The sequence below is a fragment of the Polyodon spathula genome, chromosome 3 (assembly GCF_017654505.1).
Source record: "Polyodon spathula isolate WHYD16114869_AA chromosome 3, ASM1765450v1, whole genome shotgun sequence".
In the NCBI taxonomy this organism is placed as follows: domain Eukaryota; kingdom Metazoa; phylum Chordata; class Actinopteri; order Acipenseriformes; family Polyodontidae; genus Polyodon; species Polyodon spathula.
Window position 1 is genome coordinate 88550221 of NC_054536.1, and position 15750 is coordinate 88565970.

Here is a 15750-nt window from a genome sequence, read left to right on the forward strand (position 1 = left end):
GTAGCACAAATATTAACGTTATTAGATGAAAGCAGACAGAGGAAGTCCTTCATTAGAGTTTAACCTGACAGCTTTCATCTAGGAATACTAATATGTGTTTTCCCATAGCACTTGGGAAATGTGTTGTGTAGTACAATATGACTACTACAGTAAAATCACTCCAAATTAAGACATGCTGTAGCCTATACTTTTATTTCCTCAATATTGTTATTATAAATGAATGCTTGCAACCTAAAATTGTGTTTTATCTGGGACATTGTCTAACACTGTGTACTATAGAGCCCTCAGATAACCAGATAACACAAAAATGTGGCAGTCATTTCTCTACCACAGAGGTTAATTAAGCCAAAGGAGGATACAGTGGTATATGCTTTGCAAAACCACTTAACCTTACACAGTAGTGAGGCTTAGGCATGAAACACAAACTGCTTCTTAATTTAAAGAAAACATGTACATCATTTCAATATGTAGGTGTAATATACAGTTGGTTTATGACTACATAAAAAATACCATTTTAAGCAGTAGTATATTTCAGATTTTACAAATTGGATACATTAGTCATATCCCGCTTAGACAAATAGTAGAGATTGCAAGCTTAAATGTTTAAAAAACAAACAAGAAAAATGTATCAACACTGAAGTCATTTTGAAAAGATTGCCTGCCTTTTTATATATATATATATATATATATATATATATATATATATATATATATATATATATATATATATATATATATATGTTTCATAATATAATTTGTGTTTCATTTAGGATATGCATGAATAATGGTCTTCTTCCTAATATTAGTACTGACTGAATAGTGTCTTTCATTTTTGCGAATATTAGGCAGTATTCATTGCAAACTTAAGCGTTTGAACTCAGTGAGAATTGGTCTCTCATTTAAACCATTCCTCCCTCTGCGGTCTGTGACAGTGGCAGCCAATCGGTGTGTAGAAGAAGGGTACAGTCAGTGTTTCAGTTCAGTTCATTCGTAAAACAAGATCGCTTTTGTTATGTTTTCTCCCCCCTTTAGCTCGACTAAAACTCTCATTCTGTTTCACTGCTAACAATGCTTGTTTTTTTTGGGGGGGGGGTTTCTGAATGCCCCTTTATCTAATCTCCATTTGTGACGCTTGGTCCTCGTTTCTTTTTTCAGGTTGAAAAAGTCCCTTGGGTCGACACTGGCAATACCTTTTAGAATTTTGAATGTTTTAATCGGATCACCGCATAATCTTTTATGCAGGACTTTGTCAAAAGCTTTCTGGAAATCTAAATAAACCATATGCTTTGAAATTATCCACTGTCGATGTTGCATCCTCAAAAACATCAAGCAGGTTAGTTAGGCACGATCTCCCTTTCCTAAAACCATGCTGACTGTCTCCCAGGATACTGTTACCATATAGGTAATTTTCCATTTTGGATCTTATAGTTTCCATAAGTTTACATATAATAGAAGCCAGGCTTATTGGTCCGTAGTTACTTTGTTTTGTTTTCTCTCCCTTTTTGTGGATCAGTATTACGTTTGTAATTCTCCAGTCTGTCGGTAGAAGCCCTGTGTCAAGAGACTGCTGCATGATCTTGGTCACCGGCTTATAAATAAGTTTGCAGTTCCAAGTACTCCTTCTGTGTACTTTGTTCTTGGTCCCTTTTAAACACTCTGTATAGTAGAGCTCTGTTACAAAATAGAGCACCGGACTGCACAGTATATATTAAACACAATATAAGTGAAGTTTGCATGTGTTTTGCATGGTTTTGTCACGCAAGACGTTTTTACAGTGTAAATAAGTGTAAAAAAAAAAAGCATTTTAAACAACTTCCAGGCTTGCCCTCGCCCAATAACATACCCAAATTCATAAATGAATACAAATATAAATACTAATAGCATGAATACAGATACAGTTAATGGCTCTATGTACTACCTCTAATGTAGATATGCATTTTCATTAAACTAATGGGTAGTGGGGGGGGGGGGGGGGGAGTTCACTTAACAGACTTTGTCTGATATCCCACAGGAAAAATACCTTTTTCAGCTTGTCTTACACTATCTTCTTTTCTTTTGGTTGAAATTGGAATACTGTTTGAATGTACCTAAAGTTTATAGATCTAAAGTTTATAGAAGTTCAAGTTTGTGGACATTGTTTTTTATTTTGATAGAAGCCGTGATCTGGACTATACAGCTGGTGTAGTGTTAGAAAGTCATACATCGTCAGAATATGGTACGAGTACAAAAACGTTACCTGTGTAATGTCAGAAAACGTTATGCTGGCAGATTGCAAGTGGTACACAGTCAGATTTTGGTACAGGTGCAATCAATTGCAATCTGATGGGTGATTTCCTATTGTCAAAAGAGGTGTATTAACCATTAATTATTTTTTGTTTGCAAACTTAAACTGGAAACAGACAAGCGCAGTGTGTTGAGTACCACTTTTTAACATGTACCTGAAAATAACACTACACACATGAAATGTCATCTCTGACTCATCTACTTTGACTTCAATTTGGGTAAAATCTGCCAATCTGATTTAGACATTGTCGGAACTGTGTGTGTGTGTGTGTGTGTGTGTGTGTGTGTGTGTGTGTGTCTCTCTCTCTCTCTCTCTCAGTGTATATATATATATATATATATATATATATATATATATATATATATATATATATATATATCTTAAATAGTACATTTAGTATTATTTTTATTATTTGTTTTGCAAAACAGAAACGTTGTTTCACTTTCATTGCATTTGCACTTTCATTAAGTCTGTAATACAATAATGTATTTATCTTTTCTCTTTTACACAAACATATTATATGTATTTCCCCTTTATGTAGGTTCATAATGGAATAAAAAAATGAAGTTCAGACAGACAGATTGATTTTTTTGCTATCAATCAGTCCTTCTGTTCAAATCAGTCTAATATATCTGCCTGTTTGACGGTAAGCAATTTCCGATTTTGAGACTTTAGTGCCTAGTATTACACTGAATTTACCAGGTGAATTAATTGACATTTCTTGCAAACAGTGATGCCGTGGAGATTAGAAGCAAAGCACAGAATATTTAATCACACAGCGACTTTCAGATATTAATTAAGAACCTCTAAAAGTATGATTTGTTATTTTTTCATTCAGTTTTGTTTTCACTAAACTTAAAATTATTAAAGTGACCACTCTTCTATTGTTTTCAATGCAAACAGATAATTTATTCCAGAAATTCAGGGAGTTCAGCAAAGGTGGGGTGCGGGAGGGGGGTTTCCCAGTGGAAGTTTTTGAAAAAACTGACTAAAAATGTGCTTTCTGCCGTATTTATGCCTCGTTGAAGCATGTGCCAGACTAGCAGTGGTCTGCTTGTAGTGTCTGACAAAGTACTCCATTAATGCAGTTGTAACCAGGCAAATTACGTCACCTACCAGCCCTGCTGCTGCCTTCTCCTGTGCACGCTACACTCTCCCCTGCCAGCCTCCAGTGCACACTGGACTTGCTCACCAGGCTACAGTCTGAGTGTGTGCCAGAGTACATGCGTCAACTTAAATTCTAAAGCATAGAAGGGGGGGTTACACAGTCAAGGAGACTTATTTCAGCACTTCTCACAGCAAGGCAAGATCAACAAGAAGAAAAATGGACTTTGAGCAACAAGGCCCCTGCAGCACAAGACTGGCTAAAAATGTGTGTGGAACTGGTGACCGCACCTTTTAATTTTGTCCACTTGTAATGCGGGAAACAGCGTGCTGCAGCCCTCATGCTCAGTGTTAGTAAAGTCCTGATCTGAGAGCATGTAACACAGATATCCCTTTTAATTACATGTTCCTGTTTATTTTTCAGTAACAACAATTTTAAATTGCAATGAGTTTGTTGTCCTATTTTATGTTAAGTACACCACAGCAAGCACATTTCAGTACATTTTAGACATTCACAATAACACAATCTGAGAGCTAAATTTAGTGAATGTGTTTTTTTTTTGTTTGTTTGTTTGTTTTTTGCTGCAATCAGGTAAGCTGTAGTGCAATTCATTTTTTAATTCCCTATTTTATTTGTATTTATTTATTTATTTTCTCAGCAGTACACTTCCAAAATAGTCACAGTTATGTCTATGCGTTCTGCTTTCACCTTAAAATGGTCAGTTTGAGAAGTAAACTTTGTTTTTCCTGCAACAGCTGACCCTGCTTTAGTCCAGAACTCAGCTACATGCTGTTTTTCATTATGGTAACATCTTGAATTACCGTATATGCTTCTTTGGCTGAGATATTATCAGCTAATTTTTTAAGTAAGGAACCTGCTGCAGAATTAAATCATCCTTAAACTCCCACGGTTAAACAATGCAACATAATCTATTTTACCTGGAATAGTTCAGGCTGCTAAGAAGATGCAACAGACTGAATTTGTTCGTGTTGACTCGAAACGTTATTTAGACACCCTATGACTTGGTTGGTGAAAGATAGCATTGGTGTATTGGAGCTCTTTTTTTTTTTTTTAATAGCTTGACGTGGTAACCGTTTCACTTCCCTTTTTGTTTCAATATTGAGCTTTTTGCTGCATTTACAGCACTTATTAAAATTACTTTCACAACATTTTAATGTTGCTTGTCCAACACACAAACCTGAAGCCTATTTTTATTTTAGTTTATCAATGTCTTGTTCTAAATTTCTTGAATGCAACTGTTCATGTTAAGCTACATTTTTACAAAACAGTATTACTCACACACGTTTGGTCACCATCACAACTTGTAGGAAACTCTACATATGAACTCCCAAAATGACGAGCACCTATGGGTACATATTTTACGAGTTGTTAATAAAAAGAATATGTTTTTTTTTTTTTAATACATGTGCATAGTAATTGTGTACTATGTATATCTTCTTTGTATTATATCTTACAGTGCAATAGTAGGATAACAAATGTACTGAATGATAATACCCGAAAATAGTGTAAATATTTTTAAATAATAAAAACATTTTTAAAAAGTAGCCAGACTCGAGTCCTACAAGTCTGACTTTCCTTTGCTTATGTACACAGTCATTGTGTTTCAAGTCAATAATGACAGTTGTAGTTGAATTCTCAACATAATGAAATGTCAAAATGTTTGTCTACCTATTTCATTTTCAACTGCTGTACTGGTTCAATGAACGATATGAACTCTAAAATAGTATCTGGCTAATTTGAATTCTGTAGCATTTTTTTCGTCACCTATTTTTAAGGCTACATTTGTAAATCCTCTTCAGTAAAGTAATTGTACCTTTTGTGTGTGTGTGTGTGTGTGTTGGTGTGTTTTTGTTTTGTTTTTTTGCAGTCAGATGTCATCCACCAGAATGTTTACGAACTCATCCATACAGAAGACAGAGCAGAATTTCAGCGCCAGCTTCACTGGGCCCTGAACCCAGGCCCTCCACATGACTCAGACAAGATTGTACCAGGTGAGTTTTCATCAGTGTTGGGTTACATTACACTGGTCGCCATGGTAGGATTTCAAGAAAGTGTTGAACAACGCTTGTATCGTAGAAAAAAAGGTTGCCCCTTGCACTCAGTTGAGTTTGATTATGGAAATCATCCACTGTAAATTAACCTTTTTGCAGGGACATTTATTTTATTCTCTATTCATGTCAATGGTGAAAGACTTCTAGCTTTTGGAATGTTAGACTACAGTCACAAAGAGTTTTACCCCCAAGAAATGTATCCAGTAAGGCACCAAACCAAAAATGAAAAATTAAGACAATAAATGTCGTTTTTTAAAGGGGACTGAAAATCTTTCCCATTGTCTTCAAACTTGGTACTGCATGGTATTCTATGATTGTCTTGGTTAATACTGATTATTAATATTTTAAAAAAAAAAAAAATAAAAAAAAAAAAAAAAACTATTTGTTTGGCAATATTTGTGCATTATTCTTGCTGTGTTTAATAAACTTTTCATAATACATATTTTGTGTTTTCTGCTTCCTCTTTAAAAGCAAAAGTTGTTTTCCCATTCTATCCATATATATTCCCTCCCGTTACATTATGTCCCTGGTAGTGCTTTGTTTGCTTTATGGAACCGTGGCCAGTGTTGCACATACTGTGTATCTTTAGACAGTCATGTTTCCTTGGCTGCCCTCACTTCATATTTGTACTGGAATGAAGATCAACACTGATTTTCCAAAACAGATAAGGGCTTAATATATCCTGGTGCTAACATGTAGATCCAGAGATGATTCTAAGTATGTATCACTAAACCCTTGTTTGTGTCTGTCACAAAGACGGCTGTAGTGGGTGACGTCAGGCTACAAACAGGAAATAAACAACAGAGAGGTGGAGTTGGGTGGAGCTGAGCGATTGGTTTTGCTCAGCATTTAATGAATGAACAGAACAGTAAATAAAAAGGTTGTAACAAACAAAAAACACAGGACACGGCACTTCCGCCAAATTAAAGAGACAAACAAAACGGACTACACAGACAAACACGGTGAGCTGATATTTTAACTATTAACTATTATTATTATTATTATTATTATTACCTCCGTCTCCAATCCCGTTCTCCACTCACCAAACACACAACCCGGAGTGAGTGAAAATGTGCTGCTTTTATGCAGCTGTACCGAGACTCGACTGCTAATCAATCATTAAACTGGAGTCGCGGTACAACTGCATGTGAATTAATAAAGTGCATTCCCCGTGCTCACATATTACATTTTACTTGCATGTGAAGTACTGTGCAATCCTCATGCTTAAACACAAATATACATTTTAAACACTCGTGTTACACAGACCCGTTTATATTCCACGTACCAATGACTATACACCAACATTAACACACAACACAAAATACACACAGAGGTTGGCATTTTGCCACAAAAGCCCTGTGAAATTATTTTTATTTTTTACAATTTTTCATTTTTATTTTTTAAAAATTTATTTTTATTTCATTTTATCCACTACAAATGCCATACACACTCGAACCGACAGGCTAACCAGTTCTTGATGTGACAATAGATATATTCTTGTTATCTGTCATACAGTATGACAAATGCATGGACATGTCACATTTAGTTTTTCATATTACCTGCAACAACTGTAGGCATCACAAAATGTTCTTAAAAGCTACCGCCATTCTGCCCAAATGTGATAATTGTTTATTAGATCAACAGGCTGTACACTGTACACACTGTGGTGTTTATAAATGCCCAATTTACTCACACAAATGAAGAATCAGCCAATAGGTCAAAACATTGCTTTGAGAAGCTACCACAAAAATGTGGACACCAAATTGTCCGTCTGTGCAGTCTTGGGAAGTTACCACAGAAATGTAGACATCTGCAGCAACCTGTCAGTCGATTTTGCTGAGGTAGAAGATAAAGGAAATAACTGTCGGATCTCAAAGCTATATGACAGGACAAGTGATACTGGATCATGTAAAACTAAACACTCACATCTCATTAGTACTCACAGTTGTTGTCGCTGGCATAAAATGGACTGATTCTCTTACTGAGCCGGCTCAGTTTTTACACCAGCCCAAGATCGTCTTACACTGTCCATCTGAAGACATGCTACATGACTCATAGCTCGCTGTCTGAAATTTATATAGCGAACAGCTGTTATCAGAAAGCATAGATGTAATGGCCAGTTTACTCTGGAGTAAGATGGTATTCCATGAGTCTTGCACTTTTAAAGAAGAGCGTTTGCCATACCAAAGTGAGTCACAAGTATTTTTAAGGGTATTAAAATGGTTTATTATATCTTTTGATTATAAAAATTGTACATTTCTAGATTTTAAAATGTTTCAAAGGAATCTGGCTTACCAAAAAAAGAGATCCACTCTTAATACTTCGTGTGGCCAACATGAGCAGTCTGAACCATCCTAATTCTGAACTGCGTCATTTGTATACCGCCCATAAACATCTGTGCTGATTTTTCAGTGGTTTTCCATTTGATTCCTGATGACAGTGCTGAGTGATCTAGAAGGCTAAGCAACGTCTGACAAGAGTTTTAGATGATCTGTTGTTCAATGGATGCAATGCTAGCGTATGGTACACCAAATGTATGTTGTTGAGTAGCTTTATAAAATGAGTTCATTGCATTCTTGGTTTTAGAAGCATTAGGTTTATGTTGTATAAATAAATACATGGGAATTTTTCAGTCAGGGTGCTAGTACTGTAATTGCTGCCCTTTAAATTATATACTGAATTGATATTTTTTTAAATAAAATATAACCTTTTGCTCTGACTTGGAGATTGAAGTGCATAATCAGTGCTTTTATTTTCTACTTCTCGGTAAATTAAAAACGTGTTGTGGGTTTGCAGCTTAGTATGTCTGTCTGTGTGGTAGAAGTGGTGACGATGGTGCCCACTTTATAGGTTACGCATGAATACATTAAATTGTCTCTAGAAGATTAAATGGTGCTTTCAATATTAATTACATACCAGTGTACTTTGTAGTTGTCCTATAATATCCAGTATTTGCAACATATCTGAAACTAAACACATTTTTTATGTTCCTGGGCCCTCTTTCCCTGTTCATGAACTTTAAAACTGTTTGAATGTTATGTGCTGAATTAAAGCTGTTTGTATTGGAATAAAATGCTGTCGATGTTGTTTGCTCAAAATGTAAATTTGATTTTGTCTCACAATTATGCCTGAATTAAAAGAGAAAACAAGTCAAGCGATACCAAGCTGAAGAACAAAATATGTTGAAATGTTTTTTTTGTTTTTTTTTTCTCGTATTTTTTAGTTGTTTTGCTGGATAGTTTCCTTCTAAAATCTAAAAGGCTAAAAAAAAAAAAAAAAAAAAAAAAAAAAAAAAAAAACTGTATTGTATCAGCTCTTGAAATTTGTAATATATTTTTGTTTTAGCTGCAGACAATGGACTTTCCTTACCCGTCACCTACTACAGCCCAGAGAAGCTTCCTCCAGAGAATTCTGCGTTTTTAGAAAGAAACTTTGTCTGCAGGTTAAGATGTCTTCTGGACAACTCCTCTGGTTTTCTTGTGAGTAAAGTCTTCTCTTATCTTGATTTTTGAAAAAGAAAATATACACCATATATTTATTTTTACAGGGTATTATACACTTTGAATTATTCAACATTCAATTCTAAAGTCTACAGATAACCCCATTCTGCTTTATTGTTTATGTGACCTCGTTTGTTTAGTAGGGCATACATACGGTTAGAAATGCAACACATTCTGTTTGAACACTGCAGTCTGGTTAGTTACGTTATAAGGTTCTCATCTTCTGGTGTTTCACTGGGTTTAAGTAAGGGTCAACTGCAGCTCATCTGGAACAGGAAGTGATTTTACTGATAGCTTTGCGTGCTAAGTCTAAATCTAATTTGTTTTTTTGTTTTGTTTTTTTAAATACAGCACAATGTACCGATTCACTACTTCTTCATTCTTTTCACTTTAATATTGTCTAGTGGATTCAAAATAGCCTGCCACAGCTCTTTTCAGTTTTACACAGTCAGCTTTATCTGATAGATTTCTGAATAGGACAGTCTTAAATGAAGGTTTTAAGGGCTGAAATGATTTCCCTGTTGTTTTGTCTTTTGTTAACACAACACTGCAAAATGTGATATAGATTCACTATATTCTCCCTCCAAAAAAGAAAAGATAATGGGGGAATAATCTGAAAAAAGCCTCCTCTCCAACTCTGTCTTGCCCCTGGTGTTAATTGATTTTATTTTGTTTATTTGTTTGTTAAACCTTCAGGCCCTGAACTTCCAAGGTCGTTTGAAGTTTTTGCATGGACAGAACATGAAGTCCAAAGATGGTTCCACAATCCCTCCTCAGCTGGCCCTGTTTGTGGTGGCTACTCCCCTGCAACTCCCATCCATCCTCGAGATCCGTACCAGAAACTTTATCTTCAGAACGAAGCACAAGCTGGACTTTACGCCTACAGCTTGCGATGCCAAGTGAGTATCAGACTATCCCTTTGGGTGATTCCAGGACTTAAGAACATAAGAACATAAGAAAGTTTACAAACGAGAGGAGGCCATTCGGCCCATCTTGCTCGTTTGGTTGTTAGTAGCTTATTGATCCCAAAATCTCATCAAGCAGCTTCTTGAAGGATCCCAGGGTGTCAACTTGACCAAGCCAAATTAATCACTGGGCCTGAACTTTTGTATATCTTTTTCTTGGTCTATACTTTTAAAATGTGAAAAATATATTTTGCAAAAGCTGTACTGTTTTAGCTAATTTAAATTCTAAAGATGATATAATCTAATTGTTTCCTACATTCTTTGAGATTTTAACCAAAATCTCAGAGATGCTACAAAGAACTGAAAACTGTCGATGGCATAAACACAGCTTTCCACAGCTCAATGTCCCGATTTGTTTACATAGCTTGAAACAATTAGCTGAGAGAAAATACTTTTTAGCATCAATGAAATACAGGGAGCTTTGGTCTGGATTGTGAAACATCTGGTCATGATGCTGGTTTGGGGATCATGCAGTTCAGTGCACAGTACTTGGCAACTTGTAAAGGTTTACTTGTTTTTGTGTTGTGAGATACAATATTATGCAGCAAGCTGTCATACAATAAAATGTGGTGCACAGAATGTTTTGTTATCATTTTTACACTCACTATTAAAAGGTACATTCATCTTTTTTTTTTTTTAATACAAGTTAGTATTTTTTTTTTTTTTTTTTTAAGAAGTTTATGGTTTTTGCCACCTTGTAAAAAGTCATCTTGTATTTTATTGTTCTGCAGAGGAAAGATTGTGCTGGGTTACACGGAGGCCGAGCTGTGCTATCGTGGAACAGGATATCAGTTTATTCATGCAGCTGATATGTTGTATTGTGCTGAGAACCACATACGAAGTGAGTATGAAGTAGCTATCTCTTTTATAACCTTAAACATCCATGTTATCTTGCCTTTTCCTTGGGTTTATTATTCATGAGTTAATAATTAATGAGTTTTTGAGCTTTTATTGTGCCAAGAGAAATTACCTTCCTGTAGATTTTCTTTTGGGGGAGGGGGCAAAAATAAGGTCATCGAGAGCAGATGTAAAAATTTAACCATTCAACTTGAAGTTGAGGTGGGGTGATCACTCAGTTAATCGGGGCATCTCCACAATAGAATCTGGTATTACCATAATGTGATTTATTTATTTCTTGAGTTTTCTTTTTTTTTAGAATCTAAATATGGGACATGAGCAGTGGTTAAAGTGGGCTGGTATACATACATAAGAAAAAGAATGACTGTATGACATACTGGCAAAAGAAAAAAAAAATAGAGGGAAAAAAATAAAATAAATGTTATACTGCTGCAAAACAAAACAAAAAAAACCTTTGACTTCAGCGTCTCTTCATAGCACGAGGATGTTTCACCTCAGGTCATGCCCTTATTCTCCGGAACCGCTTCTCCTGCAGGTCACTGTAGCCGTAAATTTTGTGCATTACTTGTGTGTTGGAAATCGTAACAGTCAAATTCTACTAATACCTTTCGTGTTGAAATGCATCTGTTTTATTTTCATGTGCTGGTTTTTATAGGATGTCAAAATGAAAAAGATATGGGAAATTGTTATGAATATTTAGTGTACTTACATTTGGTTAGCCTGTCGGTTCGAGTGTGTATGGCATTTGTAGTGGATAAAATGAAATAAAAATAAATTTTTAAAAAATAAAAATGAAAAATTATAAAAAATAAAAATAATTTCACAGGGCTTTTGTGGCAAAATGCCCACCCCTGTGTGTATTTTGTGTTGTGTGTTAATGTTGATGTATAGTCATTGGTACACGGGATATAAACGGGTCTGTGTAACAGGAGTGTTTAAAATGTATATTTGTATTCAGGCACAAGGATTGCACAGCACTTCACATGCAGGTAAAATGTAATATGTGAGCACGGGGAATTGCACTTTATTAATTCACGTGCAGTTGTACCGCGACTCCAGTTTAATGATTGATTAGCAGTCGAGTCTCAGTACAGCTGCATAAAAGCAGTATGTTTTCACATACTGGGGGTTGTGTGTTCGGTGAGTGGAGAACGGAATTGGAGACAAAGGTAATAAGAATAATAACAATAATATTAGTAGTAGTCATAGTTCAATATCTGCTCATCGTGTTTTGTTTAGTCCGTTTTGTTTGTCTGTTTATTTTGGCGAATGTGCCGTGTCCTGTTTCTGTTTGTTACAACCGTTTATTTTCTGTGTGTCTGTTCATTCATTAAATGCTGAGCAAGACCATCAGCTCAGCTCCACCAAACTCCACCTCTCTCTTGTTGTTTATTTGCTGGTTCTGGTCTGACGCAACCCATTCCGGCCGTCTTTGTGGCAGCTTTACATACAGTATAATTAGGGCCCTTTGAGATGCACGGAAATTGTGAAATTAGCCCAATACCGCGATTTTTACAGTGTTCTTAAGAAATAAAAATAATTTCATAATTGTTTGTATTTCATACAAAAAAAACACATTAACGAAACCGTACAGCTCTGCTGTGTGCCTGCGTGTAATATTCGCCGTGCACACTGTGCTGTGCAGTGATTGTGTCATGTGACTGTATGCAGTCTAAGCAGAACATTTAAATACTACACACTGTAAACAAGAAAATGGATGTCTCTAAAAAGGCAAAAAATGTGTCTGCAGCAGATCACATAAAGCAGCATCCAGCAGGAGTTTTACACAGCGATGGAGATAAGCTCTACTGTACGTCCTGCAACGTTACTGTAGATCACTACTGAAACTTGTCAGTTGACAGCAAGTATTCACCGAAGGAGAAAGGCAGAAATCCAGAACAGTACTGCGACTGCTTTACTGGCAAAGAAACAACAAACGGTGACTTTCATATTCCAAAAGCTCACTTGTTAAATTTTGACCTGACAGAGGCGTTTGTTTGCGCAAATATCCCTTTTGAAAACAACCAAAAGTTAAGGAAATTCTTCAGGCAGAGTGTAGCTAATGGTGGAGCAATTCCTTCATCAGCCCAGCTGAGACGTGAATACTTACCTAAAGTTGCCGAGTATCACAAGCAGGAGATTATGGAGTTGGTAAAACAGTTTGGTTGCTTTTCAGTGTTTCACTGACGAGTCGACTGATGCACAGGATCTGCATCAGTTACACGTTGTATTTGTTTTGCAAGACCTAATGTTGAGCGATCACCTGACGTACTGGAACTGAATCTGTCCTTGTAGATATACTTTACCTACAGGCTGTTAATTACAACACTGTTTCACAAGCTATTGTAAAGTGCTTGAATAACTTAGATGTTAATTTTGATATCAGTGCATTTATGTTTATATTTGCTGTTTAAAAAAAATAAAAAATAAAAATCTGTACACGTAATTTATAACGTATTTCCGTGCACATTCCGTGAAATACGATACTTTACCGGTGACACTGCCATGAATTTTAAAGATTTTCACAGGGCCTTTAGTATAATCCCATTTGAAAGCACCCCAAAACTTCAACAGCAGTTCCCAAAAATAAAAAGATTAAATATTACATTGATATAGACCTTTTATGATGTGTAATGTAAAGGCAATTGACAGTAAAACTAATTTAATGTTTTCGTTGTATAACATTAAAACACTGATAAGTCCTTTTTAAAAAACCTTAACATATTGTAGGTAAATGTGGTTAAATTCATCTAACCCCCCACCCCAGTACCTTTTTCACACAACTTTTACCACTGGGCATGAGGTATTCCTCAAAGAATGCTGTTCAATATTCAATGTGTACAGCATTTATTCCCTCAATGCTGATACAATTAAAATGATAATAAATGTAGCTATTTCAAAGTTGAACAGAGCAGAGGTCATTTGTTTGAGTTAGCATAGATGCAGTACTATAGTGTGAAACTTTTCATCTTTCAGTGATCAAGACCGGAGAGAGTGGCATGACAGTGTTCAGACTCCTTACCAAACAGAACCGATGGGCCTGGGTTCAGGCAAACGCACGCCTGGTGTACAAAAATGGAAAGCCAGACTATATTATTGCCACCCAAAGAGCTCTTTCGTAAGTACATGCAGAGTTTTACAATAGTCATAAAAGTGTCTTATGCACAGTATGAAAGCTGTTGTTTTTTGGGGGGTTTTGTGGAAGGGGGGGGGGGCATAATTACCTGCTTGGTACTTAATTTATTAAAGACATTAAAAAAAAAAAAAATCATGTAGGAATCCATGCACTATGCATTGATACTTTTAAAAAAAACACAGGTAGGCAAATATTAATTTTTTATTTTTTATTTATTTACATGTACCTCCCACATGTTTTCCAGCTGAGGTATTTGATTAGCCTGAGAAATTCTGTGAAAATGGAAGGTTCCGGTGTAAAAATGACTGGGAACGTTTAAATCGCTTCAGTATACTGTAACTGTAAGAGTGTGTGTAAGGGGCACCCCATGTTTTCAACCTGTTCCATCTCCAGCTTGAGTAAAAAAGTAAATAAAAATACATGTTTTCTTTATTTTTATATTTTCCTCAGGGATAACGAGGGGTTAGAAAACTTACGTAAACGGAATCTAAAGTTGCCTTTTAGTTTTGCTACTGGGGAGGCTGTACTGTATGAGACAACTTTCCCACTGGCTATGACTGATCCGATGCATGCCAAGGCCAAAAGCACATCAGCCACAGCAGCTTCCTCCAAAGCAAGAGATCAAGAGTCCTTGGATCCTAACTCACTCCTGGGTGCCATATTGAAACAAGATGAATCTGTCTATGTCTGTGCTCCAGCACAAAACAAAATGTCTTTTGAGACTGGCCCATTTAGTGACACCAAAGATGACTTGAACGATATTATGTCGAGTGACTGGCAAGATAACATTTTGCCAGTGACACAAAACAATGCTTTCAGAGAAGAGGAAAGTGAGTGTACTTTGGATGGCAGAAACAATGAGTTGTTTAACTTCATGAAAAACCTTGGGATCAGTATGGAAGACCTGGAACTTATTCAGCAAGATGAAGAGTTTCTGAAAGTCGAGTGGGATGACCCTGGAGACATCACCAATGTGGCAGATGACATCCTAAACTATGTCCAGGAATCGCTGAAGAAGAGATCGGACTGTATGTTCTCCAGTTGCACTCTTCAAAAGCCATTGGCACAGAGCCCAAGCAGCATGCTTCAGCAACAGCAGCTTCATCCACAGCTGCACCCAGAACAGCAGCAGCAGCAGCTATATTCACAGCAGCCTCAACAACAGAACCCACAACAGCAGCAGCTCTGTCAAAAAATGCAACACATGCAGGTCAATGGAATAGACACACCTTGGGCCCCTGTCAGTGTACTGCCTGCAAACTGTCAACAACAACCCCAGCTGCTACAGCAGCAGGCACCACAGCAGTACAGGTACTTTGGTCTGGAGGGCACTGCCCAAGATTTTCTGTACAAAACCGAGCTAAACACAGTTCAGCAAGCCTGCACGCTGGATCGTATGCCTTCTGCAGTATCTCAACATCATCAGTCACTTAACATGACAGACATGAACTATCCAGTCAATGACTTTAACACACTGGAATTGGAGAATTTCCTGGAGAGTTTACAGCCAATTCCAGAGATTCAGAAATGTGGAATAAGCCCTCAGGATGGCGTGATTACTTCGCAGACCTATTACACGGGTGCTGTGTCTATGTATCTACCAGAAACTCAATCTACTTGTATGAATCAAGTAAATCAGATGAATCAATTGTTGTTTAATCCAGGGACCTCACAGCAGCAGACATTCTTACCCAAGGTGAGCAACAACGTCTTAACAATATATTGGTTTAAAAGGATACATGTTTTAAATAGTAAAAGTTATTTAAAAATAAAAGGGTGTATCTGTGAGTTGATTAAGAAAGTAGCCTGATCACCTGTGAAATCAATCAG

At 36.4% G+C, this 15750-nt stretch overlaps 1 protein-coding gene across 1 annotated transcript in view; it reads left to right on the forward strand.

Annotated features, from left to right (window-relative positions):
• Positions 1–15750, forward strand: part of LOC121313592 (aryl hydrocarbon receptor-like) — an 85910-nt gene that overhangs the window by 68117 nt on the left and 2043 nt on the right. Inside the window, exons 5-10 of the mRNA XM_041246285.1 lie at positions 5278–5401; positions 8807–8940; positions 9658–9860; positions 10658–10767; positions 13761–13902; positions 14371–15616. Coding sequence (XP_041102219.1) covers positions 5278–5401; positions 8807–8940; positions 9658–9860; positions 10658–10767; positions 13761–13902; positions 14371–15616 — 1959 coding nt within the window. The remainder of the gene's footprint in view (positions 1–5277; positions 5402–8806; positions 8941–9657; positions 9861–10657; positions 10768–13760; positions 13903–14370; positions 15617–15750) is intronic.